This window comes from Hetaerina americana, unplaced genomic scaffold, assembly GCF_022747635.1.
Source record: "Hetaerina americana unplaced genomic scaffold, ioHetAmer1.1.p SCAF_1, whole genome shotgun sequence".
Classification (NCBI taxonomy): Eukaryota; Metazoa; Arthropoda; class Insecta; order Odonata; family Calopterygidae; genus Hetaerina; species Hetaerina americana.
Window position 1 is genome coordinate 100754804 of NW_027286069.1, and position 22052 is coordinate 100776855.

Sequence of the window (22052 nt, forward strand, 5' to 3'; positions counted from 1 at the left end):
TTCCTCCTGCTTCCTCATCACCTATTTCCAAAACTAAATCAAAAGAGACACATGGTAATTTTTTCAACTTTTAAATAAGAACACACCAGTGCATTTATATTAATATATAAATGATGTTATGATGTTAATAATTTTGCATTCTTGTCATTTCTTGGGCACTAAATTTATCTGGATACCCAGAGGATATAATAAGGGAATGGCCCCCATTCTTAATGTGTAACCTATTAGTGCCTCAGGGCCTTACACAAGTTAAGTTCTATCTGCTACATAATGTTTGGTTCTGGTATACTCTAATAACTACCATTACTTTAGTGGCTAATGCAGACATGAAAAGTTCAGCAGACTTAGTGAAGTCTGTGCAGGTTCTCTAATGAATCTAACTCTGATGATATTTCAATGTCCAAGTCATCCATCACCTTCAGGGCTGAATGTGGTGGCTGTCATTCATACACTTGGACCTGGGGTCAGGTTTCATCTGATCAGTTGGCTACTTCCTGCCTTTTTCCATCCTTTTGGATACTACTCACCATGGGTTTACGGGAATTGCTGGGAGATTACCCGCAGTCTCAGTTGATGGCTTTCACCTCCAGCAAGATTCCAAAATTTGTCCACACAGTGAAGAATTTTTGTCTTGTCCTAACAGATGGCATAGTCTAGAGCAAGGTTGTGCTCAGTCACAGCAGATTTGTCTGGTTGGCTATGTTTGAAGTGCCTCATATGTTACTTGGTTTCTGTGGCAATTGGCCTTCCCACCTTGGCCACATATACCCAGCCACATTTGCAAAGTATCTGATTAACTTCATGGATCATGAGGCTGAGGAGTATTTTGTCCTTTTGAGTTGGTCTCTCAATTTTGATCATAGATGGAAGTCTTTTTCTTTCAAAATTCTTGAGATTTTACCAGAAACATGGAAACAAAGAATAGAAAAGGCGGGGAAAATAGTTCTGGCATTCCTCTTCTGTGACAGGATCGCCTATCACGTATCATGAATGCATTACATTAACAACCAATACAGTCAGTCCTTAGGATGATGGATGACTTGTACATCTAAATGCTGGCAAAGATGCAGAGTTCGACCCAGTTAGAAACCCAAACATATTTATGCCAGGAAAGCATCAGATCTTTCTTCAGCAAACTTCTTGACTGAAATAATTTATAAATATACCAAAACTTAATACCAAACCTTTTCCTCAGGTAGCATTCCAATGCACTCTGATCCAGAGTGATTGAATGGAATGACAAGAACATCTTCTCGAGGAGATGCCGGCCTATATGAAGAGGATAACCCATTTGTGCCCATTGGACTGCCAGCAGGGGGTGTCACATCTTCGTCACCTCCAACCCCTTCATCCAATACATCTGGACCAGCTGGGGACAGGGTACGGATTGAGCGTGTTCGAGTCACTATTGAAATTCAATCGGATTAGGGAATTATTCCATTGTGGTCCACATACAACATGAAAGATTCAAATTTAATTCTAAAAAATTATTGAACAAAAAATAAGCACATGCATAGTTCTGGCAATGAAATGTCATCATTACTAAAATCTACAAAATACAAATAGCATAATTTCATAAAATTAAACTCAAATATATAAAATAAAAAAAACCGCATTGATTCACTTAGTGTAAGTCAATTGATCAAATAAATAAGGCATAAGGGGTAAGGGCATTGTTAAAGCAGGCAATAATATATTACCATTGTTGGCAGAAGTTAATTAAGAATAACGGAGTTTATTTCTGAGAACATCCTACGATGGATTTTATTCAAAATGGGATTTCATCAACTTTAAATTTTTTCTCAAACTTTAGGCTTCCTCTTCACCATATAAGGTCATTTGAAGTCATTGCAATGGTCAAAGAAGAGTTAAGTGCACAAATTTGTGAAAAATACTCTGTGGGGTTCCATGGGTCAATTCCCCAGTTAATTCTGACTTCACTTAATCTATACCACAGGTCTCAAATATTATGCATTAGCGAGGGGTAATAGTATTTTTTTTTGTTTGAAAAAGTATTTACGTGTGATTTGGAGAAATATTTTGCAGAAATGATTTTGAAGACCAAATTACTGATTCTGAATAAAATAAAATTTAATGTTTTTTCATTGATTGTACTTTTCATATTTATCACAAAATAAAGTATTACCGATTAATTTTAGCTCTGTTGTGTGATTATTTTTATCAGGAATATCAAAAAAGATTTCATGGAAAGTAATTTTCATACAGTAATTGAAAAAATTAGAAACAGGTAGGAACTGTAACAAATGTCTGTCAGACCCAGTGTGACTAGCTAAAAGCATTCTAAAATCTAGTGTGCATAATGAAGAGTTGAGGAATATAGTAAACGAGTTTGTAATTTGAGGAAAATTACAAACTCATTTAATATGGACATAAAACAATTCCACGAAGTGAAGCCCAGGAGTGTAAAGTATAGTTAAGGACTAGTTCATTCCCTTAATATACAATTTAATGGTTCATAATAAAGAGATACCTTCCTTTAGGAATCATTAAAAATTGAAACTGCTTCATAATTAAAATTTGCCGATAATTTTTTTAAATTAATAAATTAATGTTATTCAAATTAACTGTGATTTAATCAATTATGAGTTTTCTGCCTTTAAATTATACACAAAAAAGTAATAATTTTTCCAATGGCTACTTTATATACTTTGCTCCTTGAATCGCAGAAAAGGGAGCCAATGAAACACAAGAGACTTTCAAATTTTTACTAAACAATCCTCGTTTATTCAAAGCATAAGCAATAATATTTGTGAAGCTTTTACCTCTATGAAAAACTAACAGTAAGTATACTACTCTCAAAAGAGAAAAACTCTGCCCCTTACCTCTGCCTAGTAATAGAGCTCTCTTGCTGGCAGTGACAGGAGAAACTGAGGCTGATTGTTGAGGCTGAAGTGAGCTGATTGATGAATGCTTCCCATTTACTATAATCCCAGTGGCTGGTAAAAGATTCAGAAGAGCTGCCAACAGCTTTTTATCTACAAGGCTGCTTTGACTTTCGGTGTAGACAGTTTGCAAAAAGCTCACCTAAATTATAAATAATAATGATAAATAAGCAACAGAATTCAGAATGATGTTAAGTTTTCTTTATCATGCTTACTTACAAATTCAATAGAGCTATGAAGATTATTGATCATCACTGCAATGATTAATTTTCCAGAAATAAATAAGAACATACTGATGATATCTGTAATGACTCAATCGCCATATCACACCTTTTCAGCAATTTCAAACATGATTAGAGCAAGAAGTGTTTTGTGGACCCAAATATAAGTTGTCTTGCATCTTAACATTATTCCATTAGCGAAGATTCCCAATAACTTATTCCTCACATATTTAAAAATATTATTAATTTGATTTGTAGGTGAAGAAAGTTAAATTGAATACGATGCATACAACCCATAAACATTTGCAATGTTGTTTCACAGGATAGTCTTTCTATTTAATCAATAATGATGCAAATACAGTAAAAACTCATGATGAAGCAGACTTGAATGAAAAATTGGGACTTCAAAATCAAATCAAACTCGAACTATAATGATATTTCCAGATGCGTTCATAATAAATAGCTAAATAAGGATTGAGATGTTAAGTTACAAACCAAGAACTTTTGAGAATCACCTCTCATGCAATAGTTAAAACTAATAACAATAAGTATTATCTATTCTCTCTCTTTCCTACCAGGTTTAACAGTTCACTTTCTGTGAAGAGGGCAGCTGATCTGGAGAGCCCCCTTGTGTACAATGAGGGTACTATGGGAGGTGGGATGGAGAGTCGCTCCCTCCTCCTCTTCCTTTGCTTCCTCCTCCTTCCCCTCCGGGCACGCATGGTGGAGCTACCACCGCCAACGCCACCTACACCCATCCCTAGGCCTAACCCTTCCCCCCCCACTTCCACTCCCTCCCCACCACCCACACCTGCCTCCACCCCCTCAGTCTCATCTTCCTCCCCACACACCACCTCATCCTCCAACTCATCATCCTCGTCCTCGAGCATGCATTCCACAATAGATGAAACACAGTCCTAAACAACCAGGAAGGAATAGAGTTAAACAGAGTGAAGTTTATGGCCATGGCTTCATTTATCTTAGTCATAAATTGGAATAAAATGGAACAAAGGCAGAGATTCAGTCCAGCAATCAGGCCTCAACTATGAGGGAACAGCTTCTTTTTCTACCTCCTTTGCATTTTAGAACACAAGGAAACCATGGAAATTATGCCCATCTGTAAATACTACACAAAATACTGTTTTGGTAAAATTATTACAAAAAGTTAGAGATAGACACAGTGGTCGGATGGCACCTTGTTAAAAAATTGTATTAGGTATCTTTTGACATAAAAATACAATGATGTATCAAGAATATAATCAAGAATATATTGAAATGTAGAACACTAAGAGACAAGTAAACACTGAATTCACATGAAAATTGAGAAGGTGATCAAGAGCCATACCACATGTAATATCAACACAGAATTAAATTTTTAATGGCAGTATTATATTTATTGATAAGAGATTTCATATTGATGGAAAGGGCTCGAATAGCTCCCCAGGTAACTCATTCCAACCCACAATAGATTTCAAATCAAGAATAATAAGAGTCACTAACTTGAAATACTTTTTATATCCATGCAAGTTTACAAGCATCCATTCCAAATTTTTTGCAAGAAAACTCAAACTCTTAGTAAACTAATCTTGAAGTGGTTGGATGAGTTCCCTTTCATTCAAAAAAATCAAGGTAATGAAATCACTAACAGTACTGTTATAAACCAACTTTTAAATTATATAATCTCCGGATGCAGAATGAGCACAAGTACTGTCTTACATACACTTTTATAAAGGAAGAAAGGAAAAAGGGGATGAAGGGAAGAAGTTTAGGTCCAGAGGAGAGAAGAGAGAGAGGACTAGAAGGGGTTGGCATAGCATTGTGAGAAACCTGGTCAGTTTTAAAATTATTTTTGGCTGGTGAAAAAGTGCAATAATTTGATCATTAATATGTTCCAATTCCAGCATATCATGGCTGAAACTTTACTATCCCACTGACATTTGTTCCTTTCATTACCACTCATTCCATTTCTATATACAGTTGGTGTAGAATGACCATTTATGACCACGAAACTAACACAGATCATGTACATAACCACATTTTACTGACTTTAGTGATTTTACCCATCAAATAGAGACCAAAATGACAATTTTGTCAGTATTTAATAAATTTAAAAACTTGTGATATTTTAGAAAATTAGTGCTGCATACAAACAACAATAAATCTAATAACAATAAAATTTAAGATTTTCAAGACCGTGATACCAAAGACATTATCCTAAAGTTACTCAGATTTTTACTACCTAATACAATTCTGGTAAACTGGGTGTTATATTTGTTATATGTAAGGCTACCTATTTTCTAGAAAGTAAGCAAAGAAGAATCAATATAATGATAACCTCCCTCACACTGATTGTAAATGTATCCTTTGATTTAAAACTACATCACTATCGTAGCCTAATGAAACTTATACTACACTACTTCTTACTTGATAGCCATAGGTTCAAGCCTGAGTGATGCTCTGGGACACTAACAGCTACAACCAGTAAACAGAACCTTTGACATTTTCCATGTAACATCACTTGAAAACCACCATGGGAATTGAAAATGGATTGGTTCCTACCTTATATTTTGAATTGCACAGAATGTATACTATAAATCAGTGGAAACCAAGAAAACACTATTCCAAAGAAACCGCGGGAGATGCCTCAACAGTAACTTTCAACAGAGTCATCCACTAATGTGCATTTCAACGCAACAATTTTAGCATTGAAATGCATATTAGCGGATGACTCCGTTAAAAGTTACTGTTGTGGCATCTCCCGTGGTTTCTTTGGAATTTGTCTATGCATAAACAGCCTAAGTGTTTAAAAGTTGGCTTTAACCTTGTGGACTGTGGTGCGTCGCGCACAACTACGAATGCCTGGGACATTGTATGCACGGTATTTCATCACAACATCTTATTCCTTTAAAGCCCCCGAAAAATTTCAGAGTTTAGGAGGACGCCTCGATAGCTTAACTGGCTAAAGCACTCGACTGGACATTGAGGGATCTGGGTTCGAATCCCAGTCAAGGCGAATGATTTTTACACTCTGAAATCGTTGCATTAAGAATACACTATCCTAGTCTACTTATCTCACACCATCTACCCTTTACAATTACCTTTAGGTTAATATCATATGTGCCATATTCTGGCTAACTTATAATACTCTAAAAAATAACTTCTAACCTTTTCAAAGAGCCCATACAAATCAGCAAGCCTTGGATCTTCTTCTTGAAAAGGTCTCAATGCCAGCCCCTGCAAAGCCTTGGCCACCTGAAACAAACAAAATTATTAATGTTGACCAAATAAAAGTACATATATGCCAATCACCCAGATAGAAACCCTCAAAATTATAAGCTAATGAAAAATGCCCCAACCTGCATGAGCCGACGTCGAGCTTGAACAGAGATTGGCATATCTAAGGAGATCACACCATGTGCTGCTGGATCTGCTACTGCTGGGCAAACTATAGATGTGAAGGCCAAATCTGTACACAAAGCAGCCACTCTTTCCACTGAATCCCTACGGATCCCAACCTCTTGATCTACAACAGGAAAAATAACATGATGGTAATTCCAAATATAAACCTTTTGATACACATATCAGTTAAAGTTTAAGTCAAGTGAATAAAAATAGGTTAACCCTCTTAGTGCGGCGGGCCGATATATCGGCTTTCGTATCCCTGGCGAAAAGTGCGGCGGGCCGATATATCGGCTCTTGCGTAGGCTATTGTTTAAATCGCTGTAACTTATGGTTTTTTCTTTAATAATTTATGGTTTTTGTGCTATCAATAGGTTGAATTCCATAAAATTACGTAACTAATTTTTTAATTTTTTATTAGCAATTTTAAATGCTTTTCAAAAAGTATAATTCTTACTATAATTTTTCGTTCAGTTTTGTACATGTCGGGAAGCTCAGCCTAATTGTTTGCTCGTTTTTTTTTCTGAGTGGTCTTTCCACTATGAAAAGCCACTGAAAGGCTACTAATCTGTTTTCATCTGTAATCTCTTGAATGTGTTGTGGTGTCGTGGTGTTGATATATAGCTGCTTATTCAGACTTTGTTGATACCATGAGAGCACTGCTTTGTAATCATTTTGGTTTCTCTTGCCGTCCATCCTATCTAATCAATTGCGCCCTGTGTAATGGATTACATTGTCAGCAGTTCTCTGTGAGTTAGAACTTGGTTTTTTTCTGCCTTTAGATTGTAAGCACATTGCCGCAGTCTCAAGGAAAGGGGAAAAGTCCCAATTTGACTCAGTGAGATCAGCCTTTTCAACAAAATCGAACTATGCAGAGGCTGAGAAAAAAATTTGCAATTCACTGGTTTTTCTTTATTTATTTATAATATTTTCTGCATGTCTTTTTGATTCTTTATTATATTCAAATATCGTAGTTTTATTGAAAAATGTTTTTAAAAAAATATTAGTTTTGTGTCTAAAAATCGAAATATAATTGCTAAAAAAATATTCTTCAAATTTATGATAATGTAGTAATTACATTTATTTTTCAGATGATGTAAATGTATTACATCATTATTAACTACAATATTATATTTTAAAATAAAAAAACTGCACATGGATATCTAAACAAATAACTTCATAATGTTTTTTTTCTAAGGTGATACATTTTCTTAAATTAGCCTTCGCACTTCTCACTAGTAGCCCTGAAATCCCCGCCACACTAAGAGGGTTAAGTAATTGAAAATAAGTAATTTGAAAATAAGTAATTATAAGTAATTTGAAAATAAAAATTTAAAACAATTTCCTTTTCACCAGAATTAATTTTTTCAATAAGAACTCCTACAGCAAGTCACATTATATACTTTTGTTTGAAATATTGATTCAAAATAAAATGGGGTTTTATGACTATATAACAAAGCCATAAATTGTAATAACAATACTGGAACATTAGATACACTCATTTCATCAGCTTCAATTTTTTTTGAGTAAAATAACTAACCTCCATTCATAAAAACTGATGATGAGCTGTTAACTGAAGTTGCTGCTGCTAACAGCATTTCTTGTCTCACATGTGCTATAAGCCAACGAAGTGGAGCTGGGAAGTGACGAGCATTTGCCCTCAGACTTCTAAGAAAGCGACGAACTAAGGCAGCCAATCTAATGGCGGCCTTTCTACTGCAACCTTTCCTTTTTTTATTGTTAGCAGAACATGTGGCATCTGTCACAATAAACAGTAAAAAAAATACCTGAAATTATCAGTCAAATGCATTTATATCACAAAGTCAAACCATAGTAAAGTATGACTAACCATAAGTCCACAATAAAAAATAACATTTCTAAGTTAATACTGATTTGAAACATTTTTGGATCTAAAGCTTTCTTTCCTTACAGTCTAATCACCTAAGGCCCTAGTAACATTGGTATCGAACAAACTAATCTTGGGCTAACCAAAAGGAGGTTCATCAAATCCTCTGTTCTTCCAGTCTTCTGCACTCCCTCCTGCCATTTCTTCACCACCACCAGGGTCATCCAGCTCAGCATCCCAGCCAAATGCAGTTGCATCCCATACATTGCCATCCAAGTCCTCCAAAACTTCATCGGCAGTATCCTTCTTCCACTCATAAGCAATCAGGTGGCATATTGGTTTGTGCAGAGCAGCAGTGAGGAACAAGCGCAAGGAAAGTAGGCCTTCCCTTATTGAGGAATACATACGTGCAAAAGCACAAGAGCCTTGAGAGAGAATTCTTCGTGGATCTGGGGACATGACAATCTGCAAGAGAAAGAATTCAGTTAAAGACTCCCATTAATTATTATATTAACAATGGATTTAATAGCTGAAATGGAAAAAAATTACTCGCAGTCAAGAGGAAACCAATGCAAATAGCAAGGTCTCCAGAGGTGGAGAAGAAAGAATTTAAAGATTGCATTGGTCCAAACAATGCAATGAATGATGTTTACGATGCCATACTGCTATGTTTCTCTCAAATTTCCTCACCCCAACCAATGAAATGTGGATTCTCTTGTAGCAAGGTTTGTAAAAAAAGTATTGGGAACAATTCTTTCTTGATATGACTGTACGTCTCAGCACACTTGTACCGAACAGGCTGGGTGGTGGGGTGTCTTAACTTGAACCAATGCCAATCGTCTGTGAGCATTAGGTTCTGGCTAGATTGTGTTTCTAGTGGACTTCTGTTGAGTGGCTCGGCACAAAATGCAGCAAACAATTGAACAGTGGTACTACACCAAATTTCATGTTGGACTGGAGAACCCAGGTTCAGAGACCTTGGGCATGATTCGCCAAGTGTTCAAGGATGAAAGCATGTCACTAATTGCAGTTTTTAAGTGACACAAGCTCTTTAAACTTGACTAAGAGTGTGTGGAGGACTAGCCCCGTGCTGGATGGCCATCAATGTTAAGAACCAACAACGAAGTGCAATGTGTGCATGAAGTGCTAAGTTCAGACAGTCGGTTAAGAGTGCAGATGATTGCAGAATGTATTGGCATTAATAAGATGCCAGTGCACACCATGAAAATTTGGCAATGTGAAATATCTGCGCTATACTTGTCATGAAGGTCTTGACGGACGACCAAAAGCAGATTCAAGTGTCTGCTTGCGAAGATCTACTGCAATGCTTTGAAGAAGACTGACTTTTTGGACAGTCCCAACTTGGCACCAGCACACTATTTCCTATTCCCAAAAGTGAAATCCTCCATCAAAGGTCAACATCATGGGACCATAAGTGCCATCAAAGAGGCTTGCACACATACCCTTAAGGACCTTCTGGAATACGCCTACCAGGGAGCCTTCGAGTCATGGAAACTGGCAAAAGTGTGTTGGTGCTCAAAGGATGTCCTTTGAAGAACTTTGAGATACTGAAGCACCTAAACTTTTCCTGATACTTAACATACAAACCTTGTAGAAGATTGCTGATATCAGGAATTTTTTTTAAGGACAACAACATGAGTATCCCTATAGTTAAGGAATAGAAGGGGGCAAGGAGTGCTGAAATTGAATTCCCTCCCTTATCCTTAATCTCTAATGACAGTATGATGCAGTAAGTGGATTTCATTTCCCCAACTAGCAGACCAATTTTAACCAAAACATTAATGATGTCACTTGAGCCATTTCAGTGGAATCAAGATAAAAACACGATGAAAAAAAGACATTTTGCCACAATCAACATCTGTCCTTCACCCGATCTGAGTGTATTTTTTGGGTTAAGCCAGCAAATGGTAAGATGATAGGTAGAATTTTTTTTATAACTACAATGTGAAAGCTCAATATTCTGATACTAAAATAAGTGCAGAAAGATGAGAGTGAGAAGAAGGAGAGGTAATGGAATTTAATCCACTAGGAACATTGAACCAGAAGAGTAGGAAGAGTTGAATAAGGGGTAATAAGAGTATTTTGACTTTCATTTGCAAAAAATGGGTACACCTAATAATTCATGGGTATTATCAGAAAATTATGGTATACCTGCAGAACAAAATAATGAACACCACTTATTCAACATTGATGGCCACAGTTAAAAATCTCTCAACACAAAAATTCCTGGATCAAATTCTAGTGATGTGCTACACATGATGTGGCAAGGAAAAACCATGAAACACACTATCCTAACATCTAGTCCTTAATATGTCAAGACAACCAGTAAATGTGTTAGTCCTTACCTGGACTTTAGCCAAATGCCTTAACAGTCTTAATACGAAGGGAACATTCCTTTCATCTGGCAGAGGGTCTTCCATTGCCCTCCATGTTGAGCAGTCACCAGGAGAGTCCTCAACATCGTCATCATTGTCATCCTCCAAGTCCCACCCACAGTAGAGGCCGGAGAGCAAGGAGTTGAATATTCCCGAGAGTGCTTCTTGAGGCAACAAAGGCACAGTTGCACCAATGACCGATCCCACTCCACATGCAGTACTTCCACCTATAATATATTTAATACAGAATTCAATTACACAATGAAGTCCCAATACACCACAAAATTAATATTTTTCTTCTTGTAGATCAATAGAATGACTATTCTAGTAGTTATTTTAATGGTCTGTTTTAAATATGCAAACTGAAGGACCTCATAACAATGGGAGTCATGAATTTCATCTCACAACTCTAATTTGCTTTCCTTGACTTTAAAAAAAAATAGGAAAATAATCATCAGAGTTATGAAATTATAAATTTCTCTAATTTCCTATGACTTGATTTTTTAGATTACAATTTAATTGGAGTAAAAATTATGATTGAAGAAATTTGGCAATCCTACATACTTAATTAGAAGAAAATAATCATTAGCATTGGTTTAACATCACTGCAATTACACATAAGTTACATAAGTAGATATATTACATGCACAATTACTATCTACCTCACAGGGATAGCCTACTATGAAACCAATAAGAAGATAACATTGGTTCCCTGAAGTTTCAAGGTCTCTCTATAAAAGTTAAAGCTCCAGAGTTCCAAGGGGGATTGGGATAGTGCAGTGGCTAATGTACAGGCTTCCCACCGAGAGGGCCCAGGTTCAAATACTGGAGGCAACAATTATTTTTCAGTGGTATCCCAATCCCTACTTGAGGTGCTATGTGGAGAGCACTTTGAGTGAGTACGCCATCTGTCGGATGGGACATCAAACTGCTGACCCCTGGGTGCCTTTTAACAAGAGTAGGCTAACGCCGATGCCAGTTTCCACCCTTCCTTTCCTATCCAACCCTAATGGTGCAAATGACCTTAGCTGATGGCCACCTCCCATAAAAACTACTCCAACAGGGCTCAAAAAAAGGTAGGTCTATCATTCCTGGCTCACAATATCAAAACAGTTTAACCAAGGCATATTGGATTCATTACATGAAGGGTATTGTCTTTACTGATGTACAGAAGTGGTACCCAAAACAAGAATTAGCAAGAGCAACAGAAAAGTTATTAATTAAAAACAATATTTTTTATCAAATAAAAAATATTACCATCACAAGAAGAGTTTGAGGAAACAGAAGAATTAGATGACTGACTCTTTGAACCACCAGTTGGTTGTGATGCTGCAGTTAGACAAGCGGCAAGAAGCCTGGGAGATGAGCGCAGCACAAGTAAAAAATCTCCATAGCGGATGCACTCCTTTAATAGAAGAAACAATATTATTTTCAATTACAGAATTTTCAAACATCAGATTTTGGATACTTTTCTAGGGGCATCATGCCACAATGAAAATATTTAAGCTACAAAAAAGGACATTCAGGACAATATCAGTTATCTCTAGGCAAATTTCTTGTAAACTATACTCAGTAAAATACAACATTTTTTTCTCCCTTGCACCTTAGTATTATAAACTCACACATTGAACAAATCATTCCTCAAATTATTTACTGCTTAACTTTATTTTTGCCAACCATTGCCCACAATCATACAACTATCATTATCGATAATTAATTTCCACCCCATATCAAGATTTGGACAACATAACCATGTTTAAGGCTAAGGCACGAAACTATCTAACTACAGTGGAACCTCAATTAACGAGCACTCAGATAGCGAGTAATTCCCGTAATGAGCAAAATATTGTGCCCTAGAATTAACTACTGCGCCCTAAAATTAAATATCGCTTGCTAACCAATAATTTGGTTAGCAAGCGATATTTCGCATAACAAGTGAAAAGAAGGGGGGATGCCTGGAATGATTGTGCCAGCTGTTTATGATTGTGTTTAGTACAGGTTTCACTAGCATCATAGTGTCCCTAGTGATCGCACATTTGTCCAAACTTGCATTCAGGCATGTGTTATTTTTGACTTTTCATGCACAGTTTAGCAATATTTTGTCAATAGTTTTAAAAATGTTCAAAAGAAAGAGCAGCACAAAGACAGTCAAAAGAGAATATAAATAACCGTAGAAATGAAAAGTGAAATCATTCAAAAACAAGAATGAGTCAGCATGGCGGATCTATCAGCACATACAATTGGTTGACATCAACGATTTGCACTAACCTCAAGAGCAAGGAAAAGCTGACTCTTGACGAGCTTATGGAGTTACATTGTTTCACAGGAAAAATTGTGGAGGAAATTTTGTCCGAGGAGGAAGAGGTAACAGCAAAGCAACAATCATCAAGTGTTATAAGATAAATGCTGAAAACTGTCTGCCGACCCTGGTGGTGGCGGGGTAACGTCTTTGCCTGCCAACCCAGAGGTCATGGGTTCAATTCCCACCAAGGTGGTTTTTCCTCCATCTAGGGCTTGGGTGTATATAATTGTAATATTGCTATATCATTGTGTAAAGGCCAAAGTGCTGTTTTTGGACTAAAGCAAAATAAATAAATAAACTATTGCATTATACACAAAGGAGCAGTACCCTAATATGGCAGTTGCTATGCACGCAACAGATGTATATAATGATAATTCTGTGTTGCATTTTTGCAACATTTGAAATCAGCAAAAATAAATAAATGTATCTCGATAATTTTCAAGTAAAAAAGAATTAGGTATGCATCATAAAAGGGTCACGGTAGTCCAAGGGTAGAGCATTGGACTACTGACTGGAGGGCCTGGGTTCGATTCCCAGGCAAGCCTCTCTGGGCACCCTCAGCTCTAGCCAAGCTTTGTGTGCTTTTTTGGGTACCAGATCTTCCTGGGAAACCATAACCCTCAGAGGAAAAGAAACTGGCCCCCCTACCCTGGAGTCTTAAAAGAGTAAACCCTCAGAAATCTGGACCGGGTTAATCCAGACTTGTGCTTCTTCAGGTCAGAGTCCAGCTGTATACAGCACATGGCTTATTAATGGGTAAAAGAAGTAGCACTGCTTTACTCTGCGGAAATATATGTTTCGCTTGCAAGTTTCTACGAGTTTTATTATTGAAAAATTGAAAATAATTAATTTTCAATCAATAAACCAGCTATACATTGGAAATTATGAATGAAGTACTGCTACATGAAATATACTTCAAATTGTCATCTATCGCAACAAATGCAGGTGAAAAACATGAACTTGAAATAGATGGCTAATTCTCTCCGTCTGATTAGTTAAAACTCCATACACAAGGTAAGGTACTTGATAAATTGCATGCAGAGGTTCCTATTGAATACAAGGCATGGCATTGTGCATGCCACATTTGCTAATAACCTCTATGATGATTTCAGATTTTCAAAATGAAAGTTTCTATTTTTCCCTGATCTTTTACCCAAACATTTAATGGGAAATCAATGTCATCCAAAAAATACTTTAAAAAACCAAATCATATTTGACAAGTTCCAAAAAGAATCATTGAATAAATGTGCTCTCCCTCAAGAAAATTTTGCCATTAAAGTTTACACTCCTACAAGCATCAAATGGAGATCAATATGTCTCACAGATTCATTTGGCGTAGTGTATATTTAGGCATCTCTTCTTCCAAAATATACACAATTATAACTGGTTATACTTCAAGTTTGTTAGAAACATGATGCAATTACTGCCACTTCAGTGACATCATGTGAAAAATTTCTTTCAACTCAAATGTCATTCGTGTTAGGCTTGCACCACATTAGATTGGAATCAGACTTGTAAACAGAAAATGTCTAACAGTCTGCATCCTTTGCAATTCAAACACTGCTAAAAGCAAACAACCATGAAAATTTAACTCAAAGAATATTTATGCAAGATGTTAGCTTGAAATGAATTAAAGATAAATAAGAAACAAACAAAAAAGGAATATAATTAGGTCTACATATAATGATCATGGAATAAATCCTCTTAAGTACCTGAACTCCAAGTACTTTGTGCCCATCAATGAAACGTGTTGAATCCAAATTTCTTGCTCTCCTTGTACAGACATAAGGTGGGCAATCTGGATGTGACAGGATTAGACGTCTTAAATTCAGTCGCTGCTGGTTGAGAATCCAAATATGTTGTGCTAGTCGTGTGGAAGCTGTTGAGACCTATGTATTATAAATAAATGATAATCAGCACACACTGAAATATTCTTGTTGAACATACATGCCTAATGAATTAAATAATTCAGCAGACAATTAATTCACTCACACACAATAGATATCTTATCAAATACCATTTTTCACTTAAGGCATAAAAGCAAATTGCCCACTAATTTTATGCATGCACGGTATGGCAAAGCAGAAAGTCTGCAATGGCTAGCATTAAAACGTATTCACCATTCTGTCAACAGAAAATTTGCTAAATTACTCAATTATGATACTGAGGTAGGTGAGAAATGTTTTAGGACCAACTCATACTGTATAAATGTCCCAGTTCATAATGTACTCACTAGTATCTGACCTGAACAATTAGACATTGCTAGCCACGTGATATTTTTAAGTCTTCCACAAAACATGCACCTATGCATTACAATGAACAATGAAAAGCATACCCAAGAATAGGGGTGATATTACACAATGGATATCAATATATTAAATAACTTTTCAATTTTCATTTCAGGGGTTCCACGTTGGCCAACATGGAACCCCTGGAGACCCAAGAAAATTTCATTAAGCAGATACGCCAGGAAAGCACCAGATCTTACTTCATTTAAACCATAGTTTTGCCTTAATAATTTAAGTGTAGGATATGCTAAAAACTTTTAATAGCGCACAATATGGGTTCTGAGATTGCCACAAGAAATCATCCTGAATTTACATGTTCTCACTTGGGATAAAATGGAACCTATAAAGCAAGTTACAAATGTTGATTTCTCAACGAACTATAGACCATAAAACACCCTTCATGCAGAACAAACTCATGTATACAAAATGATGGATATTAATGGGATAAAATTAAGCCTTTCCTTTAAATCATTATATGGTACTCACCAAAAATGAAAAAGAATGAAAGTTATTCCGTTGGAAAGTTTAGCATTATTTATTATGTGCTGAGATTTACTTATCTGTGATATATTACAAGTAGATAACTAAATAGTCAGTAAAAGTTCACACTTGAATTCTCATTCCAAATTATTTTGAATTATCGATTATTTACAGGTATTTCACATTTGTTTCAAAGACCATATACTATGAAAGATTGAATGAAACTGTTATAGTCAAAGCTCAAGAAGGAATTTCCTCAACAAACTGCAAATAACACAGGCATACAAAAATGAAAGTTCAGAAACTTAAATGGCATATGTGACAGGATGTACTCAGGCTAGTGAGCCTCACTTTTACTTTGCTTAGGTTTTCTATTGACACAAGTTGGAATGCACACATGACCACAGAAAAACTGGTTATACAACCATTCAACATTGTATCAATTAATTACATATATATAGCAAAGTAATAGAGACAAAGTTTTTAAGGAACTGTTAAGGTCCCTTTATATCAATTTCAGTGGGTCGCGGTAGCCCAGTGGGTAAAGCGTTGGACTGCTGACCGGAGGGTCCCGGGTTTGATTCCCAGGCAAGGCACTCTGGGCACCTGCAGCTCCACCCAAGCTAAAGTGATTTTTTGGGTACCAGGTCTTCCTGGGTAACCATAACCGGCACAGGGAAAGGAACTGGCCCCCCTACCCTGATGTGTGAATTTTCACACGCCATATAGGGCTTAGTACTGGGTGAACTCTACCATCGCCTACTAAACCAACCTTCGGGTTGATTACTGTGTTTATGGATTTTTATATCAATATCAAACATGCCCATTAAGAGAGACAAATTCATCCTCTAATGTTAACTCCAAAGCCACAGCCTTCACAGTAGCCACAAGGCTTGGTACCAACCAGACTAACTGGGACAATCAAAAAATTATTGTTGCAATTAACAATTCTTTTGACATTTTGCAACAGCCAAGATCATTAAAGTTCAAGGTTAGTTTTGCATAGAAACAGACTGAACATTGCTATATTTTTTAACTTTTTCTAACTACAAACACCCTATTCAAGATTAAACTTTTATTTCTGCACTTTATGCCTCCCTTAATTCAATCCACCATGCCTAATTTTTCCATTCTGTACTTAACCGGCCTACTGTCCTTTTCTCCATCACAGTCTTCAACATTCCATCTTAGATTAAAATTCTCTGTACCCACATTTCCTACCTCTTTTGGATTTCATCCTGCAATCTTCTCTCCACCCTCATGTCTGGTACTTTTTTTTTGTTTTCCTTTCCATTCCTTTCAGCTTTACAAATCCTTCTACACACCAAGGTCTCAAAAGCCTCCAATCTACACCTATCATCTTGCTCCAATTACCATGTTTCTGAATCATATAAAACCACAATCCATATCAAAGTTTAACCAGTCTTTTCTTAACATCTCTGTCATCAAATCCCATTTCCTTGTGTAAACATCTTTGCCTAACTGAATTCTGCTGCTAATGCCCCAACTACTGGGGCCAACTTAGTTGAAAACACTGCCAAGGTAGGTAAACTGCTCCACCTGCGCTAGTTTTTGCCACCGTATGTTAATGTTAAAGTTGAATTTTTTTCTTTCTTGAAAACCTCATAACTTCGATTTGTTTAAATTGATTCTCATCCCATACCTACCATGCTGATTTTCTACAGCACTCAGTGATGATTGATAGATAGATAGATTTATTCGCCATAGAACAATTGTAATGATAATTGTATGGGCTTCGTTAAGATTCAATTACATTCATCGGTGCATTAATATACATACAAATTCATAGGAATAATAATGTACATGAAATATATGAGTATTAAAGATTTAAAAAACAGAATTCCCTACATTGGCTCTTTCTATGTACACTTGGACGCTATAAAAAACATTAGTTCAATAGTTTCAGCCTCAACTTTGTGGAAGTTCATTTTAATAAATGAAAAAGAAACACTTTGTTCCAATCCACCACTTTATTACAGGTACGACTAGTTTCGACGCTACGGCGTCATCCTCAGGTACAAAGTTTAAAGTCACAATCAATGTATACTACCTTGATCAAAAAGTTCCCGGAATAACCACCGTGTGGCGCTCCCATCGTTCCGATTTGAGTTCTGTTTTTTTTGTTAAATTGGTACATCTGTTGTTGATATTCCCTTTAAATCTTAGTGTCATAACTTGACATTTGCAAAAGTTACGTAGCCAAGAGTACATCTATCTCTGTGTGTGTTGGCGATTTTTTACAATTTCAGAAATGGATTTAAATTTGCAACAACGAACTTGTATTAAATTTTGCGTAAAAAACGGATTTAGTGGCGCACGGACGTTGGAAATGTTGGAAAAGTGTTTCGGCAACGATTCTCTAAAAAAAAACGGTCGTTTACCAGTGGCACGAGCGGTTCAGAAGTGGTCGTGAGTCAATCGAAGATGATGAACGCAGTGGCAGACCATCGACATCGAAAGTCGGTGAAAAAATTGATAAAGTAAAAGAAATGTTGGTCAATAACCGCAAATTAACCATCAGAGAAATAGCGGAGGACTTGAACATTGCCTATGGATCCGCCCAAGACATTGTGGTTAATGATTTGGGTTTCCGTCGTGTAGCAGCAAAGTTGGTGCCAAAAGACCTCAATTTCATGCAAAAAAGAGACCGTGTTGACGTCGCAAAAGACATGATTTGCGAGGCTGAATCCGATCCCACATCCATCAAAAGGATCATTACTGGAGACGAGACGTGGGTTTATGAGTACGACACGCAATCCAGACATCAGGCAAGTGAATGGCGTTCACCCAATGAGCCGAGACCAAAAAAACCACGTCGTTTTCAGTCAAAAAAGAAGGCAATGCTGACGGTTTTCATGGATTACAACGGTGTAGTGCATCATGAATTTTTGCCAGAAGGCCAGACAGTAAACAAAGAGTATTATTTGGGCGTTATGAGACGTTTGCGTGAAGCAATTCGCCGAAAGAGACCAGAAATGTGGGCAGAAAACTCGTGGATTTTGCACCATGATAACGCACCGTCGCACAGTGCTATCATTATTCGTAATTTTTTGACGAAAAATGCAACAAATACCATCCAACAGCCACCGAATTCACCTGATTTGGCTCCCTGTGACTTCTTTCTGTTCAATCGAGTTAAAAAACCATTACGGGGAACGCGTTTTAGCAGCCGAGAGGAAGTAATGGAAAAATCGCAGGAAGCACTGATGGACATACCGAAAACCGAATATAAAAAATGTTTCGAGGATTGGATCAAGCGCTGGCATAAGTGTGTTGCAGTCGATGGGGATTACTTTGAAGGGGACAATATAGATTTAGATGAATAAACTTGTATTTTTAATTTTCTGAATAAATTCCGGGAAATTTTTGATCAAGGTAGTATATACCCTCTTCTGGAAAGGGTGGGGGAGTTGTGGGAAGAGGGGGCGGGGAGGGGAGTACGGGGGTAGGTACGAAAGAATGTGGGAGAGGGTAGGAAACACCAGGAAAAGCGTTAGTGAGTGGGGGGGATTGGAAGGTGGGTTAAGAGAGGGGAAAAATTTCATTGGTCGGTATAATTTGAGTCAATGGCTAATGGGGATAAAGGTACGGGTTAGGAGTCAATGGGAGTTAGGGGGAAGGGGTTAGAGGTTCTGTTTTTCTGTTATTGCTAGGGAGGCTTCCAGGAGAGGTGATACGTTTTCAAACAGAATGTCATTGAGTAAAGGATGTTTCTTCATTGTTCTCCGGATCTCCAACTCTTCCTTCTTGTCCATCCTCCTCCCTTTTTCTTCACGATGTAGAATTTTGGGGATGAAATCACTGGTGTGATTTTCCTCCCACAGGTGTTTGGCAAAGTGGGATTGGGCTAGGTCACACTTCTTGTAGCACCTCTTGTGTTCCTCCGCTCTTGTCCGCACCGCTCGACCACTCTGTCCGATGTACCTCGCACTGTAATCCCCGCAAACCATTTCATATATCCCACTATTTTCCAGTGGCTCAACTTTATCTTTAGTTTTATTTATGAACATTTTTAGATTTTGTTTGTTATAGAAAGCAATTCTGAATTTGTCTTTCGGGAACAATTTGCTAATTTTTTCGGACGGGACACCATAATAGGGCAATTTTACCCACTTAAGTTTTCCCTTAATAGTTATCCCTGAATTGTAAAGTAGCCGTTGGGCTCTTATGGAGCGTTTCTTGCCGAGCATTTTGTCCACCATTTTTTCACTGTAGCCATTTGTAGTTGCTATAGATTTGATTGTCACCAATTCCTCGTTAAATTTTCCTATCGAGAGTGTAATATTAAGTAGTCTATTCAGTAGGAAGTGAAATGTGGATAACTTTTGGGATATATGATGGCGGGAGTCAGCAGGAATTACATGGTCTGTAGTGGTGGTTTTGCGATATAATTGAAACTCGAATCCTTTTTCCCTTTTAGTGACTGTAACGTCAAGAAAACTTAGTTTTCCTTCATTTTCTTTTTCACACGTAAACTTGATATTATTACACTGAGAATTTAAAACCGACAAAAAACTGTGCAGTTGTCTTAGAGTGCCAGTCCATATTGCAAAGATGTCATCCACGTAGCGGACCCAGAAGTAAATGTTTTTTGTGTTAACTGAACTATTCATAAACAATTTTTGTTCGAACTCGTCCATGAAAAGGTCGGCTAGGAGCGGTGACAAAGGTGACCCCATGGCTAAACCTTCTGTTTGTCTAAAATAATCACCATTAAATTTAAAATAGTTTTGCTCCACACACACTTTGGCAAGGGTCACTAGGTCACTGGGTATATATACCAACAGCAGATCGACAAGAGGACGTCAAGCAGTCCAGGAAGCGCAACGCATATGGGTTAAGAAGGAACTCCAAGGATGGTACGCAAAAAGGAACAGCATGGAAGAATACAGGTTCCTACTCACAAGGGAACTGTGGCGGGACCTTCACTGGACGGAATGGACCATACTAGACGACTATGTACGAGAAAAGAGCAGTGTGATAGCACGGAAAAAGAGGTTAGCCATTAATGATAAACTTAAGCGCTTGCAAGAGACAAAATTGGTTTCCCATCAGGAACCTCAAAGGGGGAACGCTCCCATAACCTTCCACGACAGAGTGATCAACCTTTCGGACGGAGTGTTCGACACGAAAGAAATAGCCCTACTGGAAAAAGGACTCAAGTTTGTACCCAGTACTCCAGTCGGAGCAAAGGAGGTCGAGAATCTGGCACTAGACTGTGAAGTGTCTTTGGAGAAACGGGATATTGGTTTGAAAACTATAATCGCTCAAAAACTCCCTAGCTTACTGAAAGTCCCAACGAGAACCGAGTCGGGGGAGCGCAAAGTTATTAGTTCTATTCAGAAGCGATTGAGAGAGAACAATTTAATCATTGAAAAGGCGGACAAGGGGAACGCAATGGTAGTGATGAAGAGAGAGGACTACACGGATGTTACGACTTCATTAAGAATAACAAAATAGTAAAGCTTTCATCGGACCCCACTAAAAAATTCCAGGAAATTGTGAAAAAATCACTTTCCTCCACTCCAACTTTTCTGAAGTCCAGCGACATTTACAAAGCAACTACTATGAATCCAAGAGCTCCCAACTTTTTCGGCCTCCCAAAATTGCATAAAGGAAACATTCCTATCCGACCGGTCATCTCCAGTGTGAATTCCCCTTCCAGAAAACTCGCGGCGGTGCTGAATTCTAGATTTAGAGAGTTGACTAATTTCCAGCCAAGGTATGGAGTGAAGAATACTGTGGCTTTTTGTGAGCAACTTTCCAAAATAAAACCCCCCACCACCAAATATTTTTTAGTGTCTTTTGATGTGGTGAACCTCTTTACCAACATCCCGGCGATGGAAGCAGTCAATGTGGCAAAGAAAGTTTTATCAAATACAGTGACGGACACAAACGTCGTCCGCGGAGGAACACAAGAGGTGCTACAAGAAGTGTAACCTAGCCCAATCCCACTTTGCCAAACACCTGTGGGAGGAAAATCACACCAGTGATTTCATCCCCAAAATTCTACATCGTGAAGAAAAAGGGAGGAGGATGGACAAGAAGGAAGAGTTGGAGATCCGGAGAACAATGAAGAAACATCCTTTACTCAATGACATTCTGTTTGAAAACGTATCACCTCTCCTGGAAGCCTCCCTAGCAATAACAGAAAAACAGAACCTCTAACCCCTTCCCCCTAACTCCCATTGACTCC

The 22052-nt window shown here is 37.5% G+C and overlaps 1 protein-coding gene and 1 non-coding gene across 2 annotated transcripts in view; one reads left to right on the plus strand and one right to left on the minus strand.

Annotated features, from left to right (window-relative positions):
• Gapvd1 (GTPase activating protein and VPS9 domains 1) overlaps window positions 1–22052 on the minus strand; it is a 62457-nt gene that overhangs the window by 35586 nt on the left and 4819 nt on the right. The window contains exons 3-12 of the mRNA XM_071591580.1: window positions 14780–14956; window positions 12023–12170; window positions 10736–10992; window positions 8513–8834; window positions 8064–8282; window positions 6481–6647; window positions 6290–6376; window positions 3700–4041; window positions 2844–3045; window positions 1185–1405 (exon numbers count right to left, since the gene is read on the minus strand). Of these exons, the coding sequence (XP_071447681.1) occupies window positions 1185–1405; window positions 2844–3045; window positions 3700–4041; window positions 6290–6376; window positions 6481–6647; window positions 8064–8282; window positions 8513–8834; window positions 10736–10992; window positions 12023–12170; window positions 14780–14956 (2142 nt within the window). The remainder of the gene's footprint in view (window positions 1–1184; window positions 1406–2843; window positions 3046–3699; window positions 4042–6289; window positions 6377–6480; window positions 6648–8063; window positions 8283–8512; window positions 8835–10735; window positions 10993–12022; window positions 12171–14779; window positions 14957–22052) is intronic.
• Window positions 6065–6137, plus strand: TRNAS-GGA (transfer RNA serine (anticodon GGA)). Its single transcript has one exon. It is a non-coding gene; the product is annotated as a tRNA-Ser (tRNA).